Source organism: Xyrauchen texanus, chromosome 35, assembly GCF_025860055.1.
Source record: "Xyrauchen texanus isolate HMW12.3.18 chromosome 35, RBS_HiC_50CHRs, whole genome shotgun sequence".
Taxonomy (NCBI): domain Eukaryota; kingdom Metazoa; phylum Chordata; class Actinopteri; order Cypriniformes; family Catostomidae; genus Xyrauchen; species Xyrauchen texanus.
The window spans coordinates 12,131,265-12,147,772 of record NC_068310.1 but is presented as its reverse complement, the minus strand read 5'-3'; the positions used below and the strand labels follow the sequence as shown (position 1 = coordinate 12,147,772).

Here is a 16,508-nt window from a genome sequence, read left to right as displayed (position 1 = left end):
TGTATGTGGAAAGCAAAGCAGAGAGTTCTGCCAAGGGATTTACAAAATTTATTCGCTCTCGTATCAGAGGAAGATAGCCATAGAAGGCAATATAATTTTAAAACTCCTTTTGCACGTACTACACAAAAACAGATGTGTTTGTCTATTTACGGAGTTAAACTCTGGAACACCTTGGACTATGAACTGAAGTGTTGCAAAAGTTTGTGTAAATGTAAGCATTTGTACAAGAAAAAAATACAGGAATGTTACAAGGAAAATGATGATAATTAAGTGTATAGATAGGTATTACTGAAAACGTTTGGTGATTGAGGTGAGGATTGGGGTTGATCCATTCATAAAGCAGCTGTTTTTTTTTTTGTTTTTTTTTCTTTCTGTTTCTTTTACTGTGCACAAATAGGGACAGGTATTAAAATTTTTTCTTCCTCCTGTTCCTTTTTTTTTTTCGTTCATGGAAATAAAACAATATCTTGTAAAATGGCATGAACAAATAAATAAATAAATAAATAAATTTGAACCAACCACAAAAATTATTCTTCCAATATGAGCATCTTCTTTATTTATTTATTCTGTCTACAAAAGGAGATTATAGACAAAAATCTATAATCTCCCATAGTCTCTACACTATAAGACATACAGTTTATCACTGCTGTTGGTGCAATGGAGTAATCAATATGAGGCTCTGTAGTTTATTACATACTGTAAAAGACAACACCAGAATAATGAGTTACAATAGCGGGACTGATACCTATAAAGAAACTTTGACAATGTCACAATGTGCCCTACATTATTTTAATGTTTTCAAACTATTATTTTTTATCTGTAAGTACTGTAGGTCATTATAACATCACCATTACTTTCTAACACCAATTTTAATTTTGATTTCTGTTTCTTAAAGCCGTATGTTAAAAGATCAGCTGTTTGATTTACTAAATGTCCTTGTCATTTATTTATACAGTATCATGTCTTTTTTTCCCCTCATTCTAATGCCATGTTGATCGATTAATGTTTGGATTTGTTCATTAATTGGCTCATAAACTGCTTGGTTGCTTTAGTGATTTATCACAGGTGCTAATCAATAACCCACTCTAAATCTGTCTGATAGGTAGGGAGCTGTTGAAAATTCATTTTTATCAGCAGTGCTTTGCGTGTTTTTGTTTGTTGATGGCTCTTAGCGCCCCCTCATCTGCTGGAGAACCCCCAGGATGTCCACAAGGCCATCGATGAATCGCTGCTGTGGGAGTGTAAGGCAAGTGGCAAGCCCAAACCCTCCTACGGGTGGCTCAAGAACGGAGAGCCTCTGGAGTCATTTGAGGTGAGTTATGATGGGGTTACTGGAGAACTTTTGAGTAATGTGGTTCACTGTATCTTTAGTGAACTTGAAAAGCCAAATTAGAAGAATCAGATTGGTTGACAAGGGGTTTGTTTGTGCTTAGGTAAAATCTAGACTGTTGAGAGATGTTGTAGGAAGATTTATCACTCTTATCATAGCAATTCCTGTTAAATGGCCTTCAGTGCTGCTCACAATTTCAGTGTATCTCTAATAAAAAGAGACATATGTCTTTCCATAACTTTGTTTGTATTAATACGATTATTTTTAGGATTATTCAGAAAGATGGCATATTTTCAGAGATCTGATGTGTTGGGAATGCTAAAGTCAAGTTACCCTGTTGTAAAAGTATTTAGCTCTACTAGTTACTAATAAAACATAGATAACTACTATAATATTGAAACTGCTTAATTATTATAGCTATCATCAGATATTCTAGATAAAATCAATTATATATTTTTAATAGAGATAATTCTAGATTCTAGATATAATCAATTAAAATATAATTATATTATAACTATATAACTACAATCAGATTATATATTAAGATTTTTTGGTCAGATTTTATATATTTGTTTTATTTATTTGCATTCAGATAAGTATTTATCTGGTGGGGTGAGAGGATTTGAACATTAATTTAATCTATTGTAAATAACACTAATAAAAATTGAAAACATCGTAATTTATATTACTGAGTTGAAAACATACTAGCAAACATCCCCCATTTATCAAAATATTACAGTATTTTGTACAGTTATTGCATTGTATAATATATGATTTAATATATCACTACAAAAAAACTGTAAAATGTTACACAGGCGTCTATGCAGGCGTCATGGATCGGTGACTCAGAATTGAACTGGTTCATGAATCTGTGAATCTTTTGAACCAGTTCATGAATCGGTGAATCTTTATAATAATTTATTATATTATTTTGTATATATCCCTATAAAAAGGTTTTAAATGTCACACAGGCATCTGTGCAGGGATGATTCGTTGAATCTTTGTTGAACCAGCTCGTGAATGTTCTGAACTAATTTGCTGAATCTTTCTTTATGCCGAATTGATTCACTAAAATTATTCAGATTTCTTGTTGCTTCACATTAGAGAGAGTGGACAATGTAGGTTAGTGCATTTGATAGTTGCCTCAGCTCACTCGGCTGTAAATTGTTGTGTGCAATCAATATAAAGCAGCAATGTAGCATTTTGTAATGCTTCCCTGCTGCTTGTTCAAAAAAGTAACTTGTTACTGGATCAGCTACACTGTTTTGAAAACAGTCAAGTTACATTCACACTACTGGAAATGTTATTAGTGTCGCTCACTACAATTGGTCGGTTATACAAAAACACTGGTTCTAGGTTCCTTTTAGTTTTTCATTTCATGTTCAACAGAGATTGTTTCATCACTCAGATAGTGAACACACTCTCCAATCTCAATGTGTGAGGCTGCGCTCTTAATGAGCTGAGGTGTTACCATTTTGTAAATGTCACCTTCAGCAACCTCAGCATTTTGACCAAAGGTCATCCATGTAGTCAGAGGACGAAGGGTGGGGGAGTGATATTTGTTATTTGATGGTTACAATGAACAGACAAAACACCTTTATTCTCTTACCAGCCACAATCACAAAAGCGTAATTTAGTACCTATATTTTCAGCTGTTTGTAATAGTGTTACTTTTCCTGTAACAAGCTTTTATCTTAACAAGTAGCAGTGTAGCATGACAAAACACTACACTGGACAAGAAACGTTCCAAGGGTTCTGATATTCAATCCAACATCTGAGACACTTTTTTGTATCACTCCGCTTATCTATGTTCGCTTTTAAAATAGTGATGGGGATTTTGATTAATCTTTCATTTTGATTTCACTCACTGATTCACTCAGTGACCATTTCAAGAGATTGCATATTGTGATGAGGAGGAGGGCGTGGCTGAGTCACCAAATCAGCCGGGAGGGGGATAAAGTCGAGCTGGGGGTGCCAGTTTCTAGAGAGAGAGACACATGCGGCCACTGTGTGTGTGCATCTATGTGTTTTATGTTATGTTTCAGTTATTTTATGTCATTAAAGGTTTTGTTGACTGCTCAGTCTGTTCCCACCTCCTCCTTGCCCATCCTAACACATTACACATATATACACCAGTAGGTGGCAACAAATTAGTGTGTTTTATGTTATGAGTGAGTCATTAAAGCACTGACTCGACTGATTTGCTAAATAACACAGATTTGTTCACTAGTGAATGAGAATGATTTGTAAGAGAATGTTTTGAAAGATTTGTTCAAAAACACTGATCTGTTTACGAACTAAAACGATTATTTAGAGCAGTTCAGTGTGTGAGTTGTGCTTGATGCTTTAGCTTCTTTTGGAACAATTTGTGCTGGTGTAAAAAAAAGATAATCATGAACTAACTGGCAAATTTTTATCTGAAATGTAAGTTATTTATTATGATGTACTTTTTCTTTGAATTGTTGCATAAAAGCAATATTATACATGCAGTTGTGCTGTTGTTGCATGTACTTTATACAGTACTGTATATTATATATTTATATACTTGATAGAATGGTGTCAGAACACACAGTTGCATCACAGCTTGCTGTGTATGAGACCCCTGTCCACCACCGAAAGTGCCTACAATGGGCACATGAGCGTCAGAACTGGACAATGGTCTCATAGTCTGATGAATCACGTTGTATTTTAGATCATCTGGACGGCCGGGTGCGTGTGCATCGTTTACCTGGGTAAGAGGTGGCAGCAGGATGCACCATGGGAAGAAGTGAGGCCGGCGGAGGGAGTGTGATTCTCTGGGAATTGTTCTGCTGGAATCCTTGGGTCCTGGCATTTATGTGGATGTTACTTTGACATGTACCACCTTGTTGCAGACCACGTACACCACTTTATGGCAACGGTATTCCCTGATGGCAGTGGCCTCTTTTCAGCCTCTTTCCTGCCACACTGCAAAAACATTTCAAAGAGGTGTTGACTTGGCCTCCAAATTTCCCAGATCTCAATCCGATTCAGCATCTATGGGATGTGCTGGACCAACAAGTCCGATCCATAGAGGCCCACCCTTGCAACTTACCAGATTTAAAGGATCTGCTGCTGACGTCTTGGTGCCAAATACCACAAGACACCTTCAAAGGTCTTGTGGAGTCCATGCCTCGTCGAGTCAGAGCTGCATGGTGGCACGAGGGGTATCTACACAATATTAGGCAGGTGGTTTTAATGTTGTGGCTGATTGGTGCATTTTAATATATTACAGCTATGTGTGTGTATACAGTCAGGTCCATAAATATTGGGACATCGACACAATTCTAATCTTTTTGGCTCTATACACCACCACAATGGATTTGAAATTAAACAAACAAGATGTGCTTTAACTGCAGACTTTCAGCTTTAATTTGAGGGTATTTACAAATCAGGTGAACGGTGTAGAAATTACAACCGTTTGTATATGTGCCTCCCACTTTTTAAGGGACCAAAAGTAATGGGACAGATTAATAATCATAAATCAAACTTTCACTTTTTAATACTTGGTTGCAAATCCTTTGCAGTCAATTACAGCCTGAAGTCTGGAACGCATAGAGACGCTGGGTTTCATCCCTGGTGATGCTCTGCCAGGCCTCTACTGCAACTGTCTTCAGTTCCTGCTTGTTCTTGGGGCATTTTCCCTTCAGTTTTGTCTTCAGCAAGTGAAATGCATGCTCAATCGGATTTAGGTCAGGTGATTGACTTGGCCATTGCATAACATTCCACTTCTTTCCCTTAAAAAACTCTTTGGTTGCTTTCGCAGTATGCTTCGGATCATTGTCCATCTGTACTGTGAAGCACCGTCCAATGAGTTCTGAAGCATTTGGCTGAATATGAGCAGATAATATTGCCCGAAACACTTCAGAATTCATCCTGCTGCTTTTGTCAGCAGTCACATCATCAATAAATACAAGAGAACCAGTTCCATTGGAAGCCATACATGCCCACGCCATGACACTACCACCACCATGCTTCACTGATGAGGTGGTATGCTTTGGATCATGAGCAGTTCCTTTCCTTCTACATACACTTCTCTTCCCATCACTCTGGTACAAGTTGATCTTTGTCTCATCTGTCCATAGGATGTTGTTCCAGAACTGTGAAGGCTTTTTTAGATGTTGTTTGGCAAACTCTATTCTGGCCTTCCTGTTTTTGAGGCTCATCAATGGTTTACATCTTGTGGTGAACCCTCTGTATTCACTCTGGTGAAGTCTTCTCTTGATTGTTGACTTTGACACACATACACCAACCTGCTGGAGAGTGTTCTTGATCTGGCCAACTGTTATGAAGGGTGTTTTCTTCACCAGGGAAAGAATTCTTCGGTCATCCACCACAGTTGTTTTCCGTGGTCTTCCGGGTCTTTTGGTGTTGCTGAGCTCACCGATGCGTTCTTTCTTTTTAAGAATATTCCAAACAGTTGATTTGGCCACACCTAATGTTTTTGCCTAATGATGGCTTGCTTCACTGATAGTGACAGCTCTTTGGATCTCATATTGAGAGTTGACAGCAACAGATTCCAAATGCAAATAGCACACTTGAAATTAACTCTGGACCTTTTATCTGCTCCTTGTAAATGGGATAATTAGGGAATAACACACACCTGGCCATGGAACAGCTGAGCAGCTAATTGTCCCATTACTTTTGGTTCCTTAAAAAGTGGGAGGCACATATACAAACTGTTGTAATTCCTACACCATTCACCTGATTTGGATATAAATACCCTCAAATTAAAGCTGAAAGTCTGCAGTTAAAGCACATCAAATCCATTGTGGTGGTGTATAGAGCCAAAAAGATTAGAATTGTGTCAATGTCCCAATATTTATGGACCTGACTGTATATTATATATATATATATATATATATATATATATATATATATATATATATATATATATATTAGGGTGGTCGATTTAGCAGCGTTAATAACGTGTGATTCTTTTACAAAAAATAACGCGTTAAAAAATTTACGCGTTTAATCGCAATGCTTTCCTGAGAAATGCAAGCTTGTAGTACCACCTGTTTACTCCAGAGGGCCGTAAGTGAAATTTCAGCTGTGTGAGCAACACACAGTTTATTACAGTGAACACAGACATGTGTTAGGTTCTTGCGTTTAAAACACTTGAAGGAGCGCAAATGCGATCTAAGGGATCTCAAGATGTGTTTAAAGATTGAGTATTAAACTATATTAACTTGACACAGTGACCTAAACATTTTACTTTTATGATGCAACACACCCGAGACGCGACACAAGCATGTCTGACACAGGTCGTATGGTCTTTACCTCACAAATATTTAATTACTGTCACGAACCTCGCTCCCCGAGCTCACACGCTCGCTCCCCGAGCTCACACGCTCGCCCCCCGAGCTCACACGCTCACTTCGTCGGGCTCACAGGCTCGCTCCCCGAGCTCGCGCGCTCACTTCGTCGAGCTCACAGGCTCGCTCCCCGAGCTCGCACGCTCGCTTCGTCGAGCTCACACGCGCGCTCCCAATCACCAGTTATTAGTTTCACCTGTACTCGTCTCTATCACTAGGTTATTCGTTTCACCTGCACTGCTCGTTTTTTTCCCCTATATATATCACAACCCTTTCATCTCACTCTTGTTGGTTATTGTTTAGTGTACCCCTTCGCTTTGCTAGCGCTAGTGTTCCCCTAGTTTCCCTTGTCTTTTCCTCTCGCTAGTCCCGTCTAGTTGTTTGCCGGCTTCGACCTAACGCTTCCCCCGACTACTCTTCACTGGATTTGCCCTTTGTTATATTCTTATTCCCCGGCTTCGACCTCACGCTCCCCCTTGACGACTCTTCACTGGATTTGCCCTTTTTGTACTGTTGCCTGTTTTTTCGAATAAAGCTGTTTTTATTCGACATTGTGACTGTCTCTTCTTGTGCGCGTGACAATTACCAACAAGGTTAAGGAGGTGTCCTTTAAACTGTTACACCGTTTTTACCCAGTCAATCTTTATTTAAGATACATGCTCCCTGAAATAGATCCACTTTGCTCCTTCTGTAGTGCTGTAGATGAATCTGCCTGTCAAGTTTTTTGGAAATGTGTCCACACTGTAGTATTTTGGAGAAAATGTTGTTTGTTTGTACGTACCTCTATTTTAACTAGTTTTTCTTTGCTTTATAAAGACGTTTTATTTGGTTTTCACAGTTTTGATAACTTAAGTTAATATTTTCTGATTAATCTGTTTATTTTCTTGCCAAGAATTTTATACATAAGTGTAAATTTATGTCTATAAAGCCCCTATTTGCACTTTTTTGTAAAGACTTAAAATATTATTTAAATACTCTTTGTACCTCCAACAACTCCAAAGCATTGAAAACCATTGCACTATGTAATGAATATAATGTCTTGGCATCATTGTAAAATATATCTGTTGTATTGTGTACTATGTATACCCCTGGCTTGTTTCTAAAAAAAAATTTAAAATGTCTGACGCAGGTGTACATTGACAGGTCCTTAAACAAGCCCTCATAATAAATCTCCAACTTATTGACAAATTCACTTGTGAAATGGATTGCTTTGAACTGTATGCCAATGATTGACTTATGATCAATAATATGGTAGTAAACTATACATTGTATTCTAAAGCAGCTTTTTGAATGGTCTTATCAATGATTAACTCTTGTAAAAGAATGTAATGCATTTGAATTATCTGAATATTTTTATTTTATATATATATATATATATATATATATATATATATATATATATATATATATATATATATATATATATATATTTTTTTATATATATATTTAAAGATAACTATGTATAATTATTTAATCATTATATATTGAATTATTGTTATATGAGGGGCTTTCTCAGCAAATATTTGTATATGCAATTAATCACAATTAATTAATTGATACACCATGTAATTAATTCGATTAATTTTTTTTATTGATTGACAGCCCTAATATATATATATAAAATGAGAGAAAGAGAGAGAGAGAGAGCACGAGAGAGAGATAGAAATATAGATATAGAGATACATAGATATAGAGATATGTAAACTGTATACTGCTTAATATTATATGTATACTGGCTTTACTGTAATTAATCTATGCTTGTAGCTTAACAAGCTATAGTATCAAGGTAGTTGTCACAACAATATATCACTCCTGAAAAAATTTACCCCTAAGATTTTACCCCCAAAACCAACAGAAACATAATGTTGGCTCATATGCCAAATCATCCTCTGCTTGAGTAAATGTTTACCTCAGCTACAATACTGTGCATGCCAAGTCAACAGCCATAGCATAAGTACAATATTTGTGATGTCTATTCAGGTGGACAACTTAATCAGTCTGGTGCAGAGCAGCCAGCTCAAATACCGCTCTCCCGTTGAGGAGGAAAGTGCTGATTCCAGTGGAATGTCACCTCTAATTAATTACCCCATAAAGCTGATTTATTCCACCATTTGTTTTGGCTGCTAGAAGCTATACTGATGCTCTCTATGTTGCCCCAGTCAACATGGCACACATTTAAAGTGGTCTGTTTAATATCAGTTAGATTGTATGATGTGCCTTGTCAGAGCGTATAACATGGGCAGAGAGTTATACCATTTTCCCAGCTGCACTGGAACAATGAAATTCAAGTGGTGTAAAGCTAATGCAGAGCCATCAAACTCTGAAGTGCCAGCATACACAGTGTGAGTGCAAATTTCTGAGCCATTTATATCAGTTCATTCAACCTAAATGCACTATTCAGATTGTTCGCACTCAAGTGAGTGCTATAGAAGCATAACAGGCTTTACCAGTAAGTGTTTGGCCCAGATAAAACTTAAAGGCCATCCATCAGCAGCTCTCTACGCCAAAATGGGCTTATATTCATGCTGCGGTCTGTTCTGTTCACATCTGCCAGTTGTGTAATAGCAGATTCTTCATTCTCCTTTGGGGCCATTCACATTAAACAATTTTTTTTTAGTGTCTGTCTGCACTGTTTTTCATTTGTTTTTCAATGTAAACATGTGATAGACAGATATCTTTGACCATTTGCCTCATCTCAATGTTTTTCAGCTTCTCAAACAGGAATGCTTGTTTTGTAGACACTGTGTCAAGTTAAAAGAACTTTCACTTTTAAAAACATGTCTTGAAGGTACCTGAAACTGAATACCAAGCTTAATACTGTAGACTAGTGTTTATTTAACTTAAGCCTATGGTTTGGAGATTTGTAGATTGTTTTCCAACGTAATGTGAGTAATTCCAATAACTCTGTATTATTGGCATAGTGTGACTCATCTTGTTTGATGAGGATGTATGAGTCGATTGGAGTTTGTGCCTGACAGTTGGATTTAATAGATACCATATGGGCGCTGTTTGCAGTAGTGTGTTGAACGAAAAGACTTGTTTATATTGATATCGTGTAATAAATTCTACAGAAAAACAGAAATATTGGAGTATAAAGCAAGGTCCTAAGCCAAATCATTCAGTGTCAATTTAGACCAGTTACTTTAAATTTGGATGGAGCATAAAATTATGACAGATTGTTGAATACTTTTAAAGTCATGCAGCAATTAGGTTATATGGCCAAGCTTGTTAAGAAGTTATCAATCCTATGATTCGGGCAAAAGTAGAGAAGATGTGTCTGATAATGAAATGATAGATTTATTTTACCTGCGTGAAGTGTTTGTCCTGGGTGGGAGGAATGAAAGTCATGTTAGAGTGTAGAGTTGTGTTATTGGGGCTACACGGCAAGGCAAGCTTGAATGCTTAAAGGAGGTAAGATGAGTTTGCGGAATGATTATGAATGAGTTGGGACATGGCACGTGATCTACCTCTTGCAGAGGCGAATTCGGCTCGTGTCTGTTTGGACAGAGGCGTGTTTAACTGCAGTGAGCTGTAGAATGGTCAAACCTTGTGCAAAAATATCTGCGTTGGTTTGAAAAGAAGTTGTAATTAAAGTATCGATCATTTGGAAGGAGTTCACTGTTACATGATTGCCCCAGTGTTCCGAATGGAATAAATCACACTTTGAAGGGCACTTTGAATGGGAACAATCGTGAAAGTCATGTTAGAAGATGCTCCTTGCTGAATGGAGCATGCCCTAAACAAGCTGCATGGCTAGGTAATGAGGCTGACAGGAATCACCTGTGTGGGAGAAACAGATTGAAACGCTTGGGAGTATTGGAATGATGACTGAGTTAAATAGTTAATCTTTGTTGACCGCTTGGGTGGGAAGTTGAGATAAGAGAACCTACGAAGAGTCGAAGGGAGCTGATTCAATTGTATACAGCACCGAAAAGCTGGTTTTGCAGAACCAGCTTAACACTACGATTTGCTTCGGCGAATAGAGCTAGGAAGAAAGACTTAAAGTGGTAGCGGTCAATGCTGCAAAAAATAAATAAATAAAACGAGCTGCTGCGGTAGCTTCTGTTGAATAACGATATGATTTAGACTGAAGAGCTGTTCTGATGAGGGCACAGGTCTGTTTGTGTGAAATGTGCAGGGCTGAATGCCAGAATACTCAATGCCACGTAGAGGTAAAAAGCAGTTTATATACTCTTACTCTGGCAGTGTGATTGGTCAGATTAAATGACTTGCTCCTCCCTAACTTTGTTAAATAAAACGTCTCAGTTACTGTCGTAACCCCTCTTATATTTGAGAAAAGGCCAATAAGAATTGCCGAACAGAATTTGCATGCCCCTCCCATGGACATACGGGTATAAAAGGAGGGAAGCGTGCATCTGCTCAGACAGGATTTGAGTTGAGGAGCCAAGAGTAAGGTCCCGGCCATTTCAACGGCTCATACTGTATTGTGGCAAGAGGGTTGCGATCTCCACACACAGGGTGGAGGCATTTTCGCCGTGCACTGAGGTGAAGCGGACACCCCTGAAGCGGGCCAACGCCTGGTGAACTGAATCACGTAGCCGGGTCGGAAGGTCCTGGCCAGCCACCACGACAGGTTGGAAAGTGTAAGCCAAGCATCCAAGCAACCAAGCTCCTGGCAAGGGATACTAAGGGAACGATCACATGTGACGTACATGGAACTGAGGCCTCACAGGCGACACACAGACGTCACAGGGGAGCAGGCGATGTCACGTCAGGGACCGTCGCTTCGTCCCAAGGTGGTTGTGTTGAGGAGTAGCTCGAAGCATTTAACTTGCTCCGCATACCCGACCTGGGGCAGGTAGGCGACTGAGGAAGAGGTTCAGTGGAGATGACCTCTAGACTCGTCACCACCTGCCGGCCTGAAGTACGAGTGTGGTGCAGTTGGGCACGTGAAGGCGGAAGGTTTGAGTTGGTGCTCTGTGTCTGATCGCCGTGAGAATGGCAGATGTGGTCACCGGCTAAGTGACCTAGGGAGTGAGGAAACAAAGGAAAGGAAACACAAGGTTCTCCACCAGGCTCTCCATCGGGGGATGGTGTGGTCTGGATACCAGCTCTGTGGCAGACGTCTCTCTCCATGGGTTGTCTCAGGAGCATTTGGGAGCCTTCTGGGTTTCCGAAGGTGGTTCGTGATACAAGGGGCGTCCGATTCCTGCGGGGAGATCTACATTGGTGCTGAGAGCTGGGACCAGGCTGGGGCAGAACTGCCTGTGTTTTCACCACCACAGGGGGATGCCCTCTCCAAGCAGACGGAACGCGGGATCTTGAGCTGCGGCGTGGCAAGATGTGTTGAATGGCCTCAGTCTGTTTCTTCACCGCCGAGAACTGCTGGGCAACGTCCTCAACTTCAGCCACAGGTGACGTTCCTGGACCATGAGGGTGGCCATCGCCTGTCTAAGTGCGTGCGCTGTGGCCTTCATGGCCTGAAGCGCGAGGTCAGTCGTCTAGCGCAGTTCTTGCAGCACATCAGGATTAGGATTACCCAGGTGCAGTTCTTTTAGCACTTTGGCCTGGTCGACTTGCAGGAGGGCCATGGCATGCAGGGCGGAGGCAGCCTGTCCAGCGGTCACCAGAGATGACGTCAACCTACAGGAGTTGAAGGGGAGTGACGGTCAATCCCTCCAGGTGCCTTATCCACCTAGGGGAGTTCCATCAAGGGTATTGAGAGCAGACGAGCTAGTAAGTCGGTTTCGGGCAGCGAATGATGCCCTCTACGACTTCTTCAGCTAATCATGCACCTCTGAGAAGAAAGGAACCGGGGGTGCATGGCTGTGAGTGGCACCCCAAACCCAGGAACCAATCGTCTAGCCACGAGGGCTGATGGGAGGACGGAGGGTTCCAGTCCAGCCCGACACTTGCAGCAGCCCGGGCAAGCATAGCGGACAGCTCGGCTTCGGCCTCAGTCTGGGCCGGCACACCCAAAGGCGCTAGCCCAGTCGAGTCCTCAATTCCACCAATACACTCTCTGATGCAGCGGCGAAACTCTCATCCAGCTCGGGGGCTCTGAAAGTGACATCAGACTGGCCGTAAGGTGAAACCGCGGCCAATAAATTCCCAAAATCACCAGCCACACCGGCCATTTACCCGTGGGTAGAGGGCACGACACGTGGGGCGGCTAGAGTGGCTTTTCCCCAGAAGAAGGAAAGCCGTGAGTGCAATGTTGCCATGGTCATGTTCTTGCAGTGAGAACATGAGCCATCCACAAACTCTGCCTCTGTGTGATCTCTGCCCAGACACGTGAGGCACCGCCCATGGCTGACAGAATCAGCGAGGTAACGACCGCATCCAGGAATGACACAAACCACTGAAGGGCATCTTAAAAAAGAAGCGTCTTTAAAAAGACATTCAACGTCAATGTGTTTACTCTTTTAGAGAAATATATATACACTTTTAGAGGGCTGTCGAAGCACTGGCATGCAGAAGAAGAGAAAAGCTGCTGAAATGTGCCGAAATGCGCAGCGTATGCTCTTTAGAGGTAAGTGGAACAGCAGGGGGTTTTACTCAGCTTGCTGAAACACAACCACTCGGGTCCGAAGAAAAAATCTGTCTGAACAGCACACGCTTCCCTCCTTTTATACCCGTATGTCCAATGGAGGGGCATGCAAATTCTGTTTGCCAATTCCCATTGGCCTTTTCTCAAAGATTAGAGGTAGCTGAGGCGCTCAAGAGAGACCCCTAGTGTCACTACATAGACACAATGTCGAGTGAGTGATAGAAGGGGAACTCCATTTGATATGAATTATATTTAACCTGTGTCATCACAGCCAGGGCTTGATGTACGTTTTTGGCTAAACGGCCACCAAATATCCCACAACCCACAAAAAATGGTAACTGTAGGCTTTAACTTCATGCGCTTGTTTGCAAATTTTAGACACAAGCTTAATGATTTTAATTGTCTCTAGGAATGTCTGAAAGCAAACATGACCAGTCAAAACATGAGTAGGATAGAACAGGAGGGAAACTTTTCCAGTATTTGACACTTTGGGAGTGAGAAAGGGTTTGTTGTCAGGCACGAGTAGCACAGTGGAGTAGTTACCTTTTCAGTTGTTACTATATTTCCAATAGTGCCTTATTGCTTTTATAAAATATGACCTGCTACTCCATTATTTTCAGTCACTTTGACCCCAAAACACATTTTGAGTTTTATGCTCAAAAATTTAAAAAAACATTTAATAATTATTATGTTTCTACTCCAAACTGTTAAATAATAATTTAAATGTTGGCTAATTTAATAATTTAAATGCTTTCCATTTTACTAAACACAAATTGCTCAAAATGTATTTCTGCGACAAAATGACTAAAAAAATACTGCACAAATATTAAGGACATGTTATTCATTCAAAATTATTGTATTAAGCAAATGCATTAAGTGCTATTCTTCAGCTAGAATATATAGTCCCTGACATGTAAACTGCAGAACATTATTCTGTGAGTGCTGTGCAGTTAGTGACATATACAGCAGCTAAGTGAATAGGTGTTTTGTGTCAGAGCTGTTATTATATTACATATTTTTGCATGGCTAGAATGCTCTATTGACCAATCAGCATCCAGAACCAGGACTATCCATTTAGAAGAATGCATTTTTTTTTTATCTGAATCATTTGTGCATATACAGTTTCCAGAAAAGGAGGGAGGAAATTTGCATCTCTTCAGTTTTAAAAATGTCTGTGTTTACACTGGTTCAAGCAAAGTGCAGAAACTCTGTGAGATGCCTTTTGAAATGTGTTTGTCTCTCTATTGCAGAAAGATTGTGTATTTATATATTGAGTTTCATCTCATTGTAGGCTTGTTATGTTTCCAGGACAGAATCCAGGTTATAAATGGGGCATTGTCTATCAGCAGTCTAACCCTGTCAGATACAGGGATGTACCAGTGCATCGCTGAGAATCGACATGGCCGAGTGTTTGCTAACGCTGAACTCAGAGTCATCGGTAAGGGAATGCTTGATCACGAATTTCAAGGTTGATTTTCTTAAAAACATATGCAGTGAAAGAGAGCCAACCAAAAGTGTGTAGCTGCTAAATTGTTTTAATGATTTATAAGATGTAGCCAATACTATTGTTTAGATGCAATATATGTGTACAAGTAAATGTGTAATCCTGTCTGTGATTTGGATAAATGACACTTACAAACACTATTGGGATGTGAAAAACTAAAACTAGTCATTCAAAAAAAAACCATCAACTGCTTTATTTTGAAAATATGTAGATTTGCACATCCCAAAAAATGTGTCCAAAAGCATTTAGATGGAGCAGAACAGAACTGAACAGAAAAAAGGCTTCAAAACGTTATTTTAAAAGTTTAAAATTATAAAACTTTAAGCTGTTACATGATTATTTGAAATGAAAATTGTAATAGTATATAGAAAAAACTGATCTGAAGTCTGTTTTATTAAGACGCAGCAGTGCTGTTTAGCAATAGTTTTATATTCGTTCTCATAATTTTTACTACAGCCTTTTACAATGCATTTAAAAACAGTTGACCCGCTATTATAAGGAGCAGAATAGCGTTTGACAGGATCAGTGATCAAACCCATCTCTGTGGTGAAGATTAAAGGAGTTGACGTTTGAGGCCATTTTATCATGCAGCAGATGAGAGAAGTGCTCTATTCCCTGGACCTGTCATTTGTCAGCACAATGGGTGCTTTGATGCTGTCAGCGCTGAGTGCAGATGGATGCCAAACAGGCAGGAAAGTCTAGTGCGCTGAAATTGCTGCCTAGGGGAGATGTGAGGTGGACATTCTTCGCAATTTAAAGTCTTAAGATTTGTGCTGGCTGGCTTGACTCGGTTTTACTTGCTGTGTGGGGGATAGTGTGCAGCTCTTGAGTGCTCTTAAGTGAGTATATCACATTTAAAACACCCTCTTTGTCCCCCTTTGGAAAGTGAGTAGATGATGAGTTTTAGCAAAAAGGGAACAAGATAGAGACAAAGAAATTTGACAGCTGTGTGGAAGAACATTTATTTATCCTATTTTGTCGATCTACAGTGACCCTGAAAAGTATTTGGACACTTAAACCACAGTAAAATTAATGAAATTCATTGTAGTAGAAAATACAAAATATCAAACCAAGTGCAAATACATGATGCTAGTCTTTTTCTCAGAACTAACGTCTAGGTTACTGTTGTAACCTCCTTTCCCTGATGGAGTGAACGTGATGTTGTGTCGAAGAAGCGACACTAGGGATCTCTCTTGAAAGCCTCGCGCATCTCTGAACTTGAGAAAAGGCAATGAGAAATTGGCAGACAGAATTTGCATGTCCCTCCCTCGGACCCCGAGAATGAGGTTCAGCCATAACAGTGGCTCTGTTCAGCGTCGTGGCCGGGAGGACACAACGTCTCGTTCCCTCCATCAGGGAATGGAGGTTACAACAGTAACTTAGACGTTCCCCGTCTGTCGCTCGCTTCGATGTTGTGTCGAAGAAGTGACACTAGGGGTCCATATTCAATCACGCCATCACTGAACGTGTATGTGCGCTGCTGATGCAGGTGCGGGCAGGTAGTTGCGTGCCAATGCGACAGGCTGCTTCAGACTGCACGTACCCTTCCCCAAGGCTCCATAAAATCATCATAAACCTTTTAGGTTCCCGGCACCCCGAAGGGGGGAACAAAGCGACGTGCTGTGCCAGCCGCGCCTTTTCTCTCTCTATGTTTCTCACATAGATTAAAAGTGGCTGGGGCCATCTTAATGCTATCACACGCATTGGGGAAGGCATTTTTTTCCAACTCCTATTCTTTCAGGGGGAAAAGACCCCGCAGAGACCACCACCTGCCCAGGCTGGGGGGAAGGTAAAGAGTGGCGGAATATATCACATGTGTTTTCAGGC

General features: G+C 40.3%; 1 protein-coding gene across 3 annotated transcripts in view; it reads left to right on the top strand.

Moving 5' to 3' along the window:
• Positions 1–16,508, top strand: part of LOC127628764 (contactin-4-like) — a 168,002-nt gene that overhangs the window by 113,890 nt on the left and 37,604 nt on the right. For all 3 annotated transcript variants that reach the window (XM_052105631.1, XM_052105630.1, XM_052105632.1), the window contains 2 exons: positions 1,173–1,312; positions 14,486–14,615. In XM_052105631.1, the coding sequence (XP_051961591.1) occupies positions 1,173–1,312; positions 14,486–14,615 (270 nt within the window). The remainder of the gene's footprint in view (positions 1–1,172; positions 1,313–14,485; positions 14,616–16,508) is intronic.